Source organism: Cynara cardunculus (genome assembly GCF_001531365.2).
Source record: "Cynara cardunculus var. scolymus isolate 2C chromosome LG 8, CcrdV1, whole genome shotgun sequence".
In the NCBI taxonomy this organism is placed as follows: domain Eukaryota; kingdom Viridiplantae; phylum Streptophyta; class Magnoliopsida; order Asterales; family Asteraceae; genus Cynara; species Cynara cardunculus.
In genome coordinates, this window is record NC_037535.1 from 6,122,704 (window position 1) to 6,126,944 (window position 4,241).

The 4,241-nt window shown below is 39.9% G+C and overlaps 1 protein-coding gene across 1 annotated transcript; it reads right to left on the minus strand.

Moving 5' to 3' along the window:
• Positions 1–2,606: 2,606 nt before the first annotated feature.
• Positions 2,607–3,111, minus strand: LOC112516143. The gene is made up of 2 exons (XM_025123165.1): positions 2,971–3,111; positions 2,607–2,909 (listed from the first exon to the last, which is right to left on the minus strand). The coding sequence occupies exons 1-2, from the start codon at positions 3,109–3,111 to the stop codon at positions 2,607–2,609; spliced, it is 444 nt and encodes a 147-aa protein (XP_024978933.1).
• Positions 3,112–4,241: the final 1,130 nt, after the last annotated feature.

The following is a 4,241-nucleotide window of genomic DNA, read 5'->3' on the forward strand; positions in this document are numbered from 1 at the left end:
TTCACGAACATAAATGAACGAACGAGACTCTTGTTCATGTTCGTTCGTTTAACTAAACGAACAAAAAAAAAATTGTTCATGTTCGTTCATTTATTAAATAAACAAACATAAACGAACTTCCTGCCGAACGGTTCACGAACGGTTTGCTGAACGTTCGGTTCGTTTACAGCGCTACTCATCTCATCGCCTCCTACTCTAGCTCATCGCCTCCTCTTTTCCACCATTTTTGCAGCTCGAAAACTCCATTCCCGCTTCATTGTCGCATCTTGAAACCTCCATTTAGGTATGATTTCTTTTCACTCCTTTCTATTTCTCCATCTCTCGAAACCTCCATTTCTCTGTTGTCGATTTCTTCATCATACTTGACAATGTAGAAGGGGCTACTGTTCACCTGGAAAATTGAAACCTACTGTCGATTTCTCCCATCTCAAAACCTGCTGTGTTGATTATCCTATTCCAATTCAGCCCCAATCATTACAAACCCTAGAAAATTCTTAACACCAAGTTGAATTTTTACACTACAAGCACACCTTAGATCATTGCAACCACACTCGAATCTATTTCTTAAATTGAAATAAAGGCTGCTTTGATACTCTAGCAGTCGCAGACTGTTGATACCATATCTCCCTAAAACTAAAAGAAAAACATGAAACCAAATATTGTAAGCAATTATATGTTCTATTTGTACTTCGTTATTTGATTCAAATATCATAGAATTTGACTCACTAGCTCATCATTTGATAATACAACTTGAAATGTATCTTTGATTTGGGAGAGGTTACTTGTTCTCGCTGAATGTTGTGTTTATAATGGGACAGCGAAACTAAAAATGCATTCATTAGTTTGACATTTTTCCCTAACGAACTTGGTGATGTCTTGCTTGATGTACTGTGTAAAGTATGCTACAGTACTGGTCAATAAGCTATGTTGGAGGTGGAGCCATGATATTTGTCAAACCTATTAAAACTAAAAGAAAAACATGAAACCAAATACTGTAAGCAATTGTCGGTAAATTGATGCAAGAGTTGTAGTAAATGAAATGAAAGTATGACATGGCAAACAAAAACAAATGTGGAATGATTTTTTGTTGTCGAAAAAAGTCCACATGGAAACCTAAGTAACAACATGGTAACACACAAGTTTTAAGATGGAATCTGCTGTTGATTTTTTTGGTTAGGGATTTGAAGATTTTTATTTGGATATCTTGTTCTATGGTTGAATCTGCTGTCGAAAAGAGTCTCATAACCGCATAATCCATCTTCCACGTTATAGTGATCATCATCATCATCATCATAACATATACTACGATTATCTTCTGAAAACAATAAACTTAATAGCAGGCAATCAACCATTAACAAAACCTCAAGAACACAATAACTTTGATTTTAGTGATTTAACAACAGAAATGGAACAATAAATACAGATTAAAACTGCGGTTTTTTATTTGCATATGCACATGTTTGCTTACCTTTCTAAAATACGATAAGAATAGGTCGAGTGGGACATTCTATGTGTTTCTAAGGCCTAGAAATTGTCAATTGTTGATATGGTAATTCACTTGGTAGTACTTGAAATTTGAGATTCAAGATTTTATGTTGAGTGTCTTACCCATTAGGATAAATTCTACTGTTATCTTGGGTCATTGTTTGTTAAAGAATGCATGGGTGTTTTTGTGCTTCATTTAAGGTACAGCTGAAAAATGTATCTTGGGTCATTGTTTTGACTATTGTTTGTTACTTTGTTTTGTGCTTTTTGTAGTGATAGATCGAAATCACTTGGTTGTACTCGTTAACATATGAAATATTTATATTCAAATGCTAATTTATTTGTTTTCCCTTACAATTTAGTTAATTGAATTGGAGAATAGAAATAGTGAAAGAGAAACGTTGGGTCAAAGAACTTTCACTAGACTTCAAATTAGATCAACCAAAATACAATGTATTACACGAGAAAGTGACGTAAATTGTATAAATGAGTTGCGAATGGATAGAAATGCTTTTGCAGTTGTAACACCCGAAATTTTGCCATATTTCTGCTCCGTCCACGTCAGGATTTCCGTTTCGATTGTGAGAAATACGTTTTTGAGTATATGTATATCTATATAATATTAAGAGCTTTGAACATCTTATTTTAATATTGAGTCTCTCTTTAGTTATTTATATATATATATATATATATAAATGTATATATATAAATTGTAAGGAAGGAAATGTTGATAAAGGGGGGGGGGGTAATGTAAGGGGGGATTAGGTTCTGCCTTTTCCCTACCCATAGACTTCCCTTACTTTATATGGGTTCTTTCTTTTGCATTTGGGTTTTTGCCTACTGTTTCATATTTGGGGAAGAAAAGTGAAAAGGTAAAGTGGGTGGAGGTGAGGGTTTTCAAAAAAGAAAGATCATCCCTTCCACTGGGGAAAGCAATCGAGGAAGTGAAGAAACAGCAAGAGCTGCTGTTTGAGAGAGAAGGGGGGGGGGTGCAATAAAGAACGCTAGGGAAGAAGCTGCAGATTTTTGGTGTGACCTTCTTAGCGCCAGCCAAGTCTGCACAACACTCCGGTCGCTCCCGCACTTCGGATCCTCCAGGCGGCAGGCGCTATCGCGCCACTTCAGACAGCAGGCCGTTGCTGTGCTTCACCTCGCGGTAAACGGCAACAGCAGGCAGCAGGCCGCTGTTTCTCCGTCTTTTTTGCCCGAACAGCAGGCCGTTGCTGTGCTGTCCTTCGTCGCCCCCTCAGACCAGCAGCAGCAGCTACAGGCGCTGCCTGCGCACTTCGTCGCCTCCTCAGATCAGCAGCAGCAGCTACAGGCGCTGCCTGCGCACTTCGTCGCCTCCTCAGACAAGCAGCAGCAACTACAGGCGCTGCCTGCGCACTTCGGCCGCTCCTCAGACCAGCAACAGCAGCCTGCGTCTGCTTCCACACCCCCAGCCGCGACTGTTCCCGTACCAGCAGTCTGCGTCTGCTTCCATACCTTCAGCCGCGTCTCGCTGCCCCTCGGCTTCCCCGCGTCTTGGACCGCTCCGGACAGCAGCAGCAGTCGCTGCTGTGCCGCACCAGGCAGCAGCAGGTGCTGCCATGCCACTTTAGACAGCAGAAGTAGTTGCCGTGCCATACCAAGCAGCAGCCGAAGTTTTCCCCTCTCCTTCCGCTACTATTTCTCGGCTGCTGAGTGTCACTCTAGTGAGCTAGAACCTCCTCCCCATCTACCGGCTAATTCCAATAAATTTGGGATTTCCTCTAAATCCTACAAGGTGAGTCCATCTTATCCCTTACGTGAGACTATATGTTATAAAAAAATTATCCATTTTGCTTAACCTATGCCTTAATTTCTTGTACTTATATACCTAGATGAAATGCATAGTTTTGGGGTAAAAAGAACGAACTTGGGTGCTCCCGTTGTTAAAGAAAAGTTGAGCTAGAGTAAACGGTTTTAATCACTTGGTAGGTTACCTCTTCTCAAGTGTTGTTGGTCTTTGAACTCTAGAAACCTCATGCTCATAGTTTGGAGTCCTCTTGGGCAAGCGGGGATTACCTTATTTGAGATTATACTTACACAAAACCGTATTGTTAATTAAGTGCTAATACGCTTATAGCGCCTTATTTGAGTATTTTACTAGATTGTAACGGGTCTAAAGACTTGAAGGTTTATTTCATTGTATTTGTATGAAAGATGGTGTAAGTTGGAATTAGGCATTGTAATCATTATGTAAATTCCAAATCATCTTCTCACTCCCACTCGAAAATAGGCATTGTGACTATTATGTAATTTTCGAGGTAAAGAGCTTAAGATCACGACCGACTTCATGACTGGTTAGGTTGATGTCGATGGTATTATAACCTGCAAGCGATGCTCTCTAATGTTGATTTATGACATACTTTGTGTTCCGTCATAATTAACGGAAAAACCGGGTCTCCTCCGTCATCTTCGGATGTGTAACCCCACCCCAAGTAATTTAGAGTTAAATATTACCGTTGTTTTGTCTAAGATTCATCATGCATTTATATACACCTATTTATATAACGGTTTATTGGCCCTTTTGTTAGTCTGTTTGGACTCACTAGGCGTAAGCCTAACACTCCTTGAAATGACTTATTTGTCAGGTTCCTTTAATGGCGGGACTAAGAAGGGCTGAAGGGAGCGTGATCTCATAAAAAAAGGGGCTTTTGTGCAGCTAAAGCTTTTGGTGTTTTGGAGCGTTGCAATATTTGATGATACGGCATTTTGTTGAAGTCGATAGAAAC

Coding starts and splice junctions, on each gene's coding strand:
- LOC112516143 (XM_025123165.1), bottom strand. CDS start 3,111: ATGGCACGGCAACTACTTCTGCTGTCTAAAGTGGCATGGCAGCACCTG. Junction 2,910..2,970: donor GCAGCGAGACGCGGCTGAAG/GTATGGAAGCAG, acceptor GTGTGGAAGCAG/ACGCAGGCTGCTGTTGCTGG.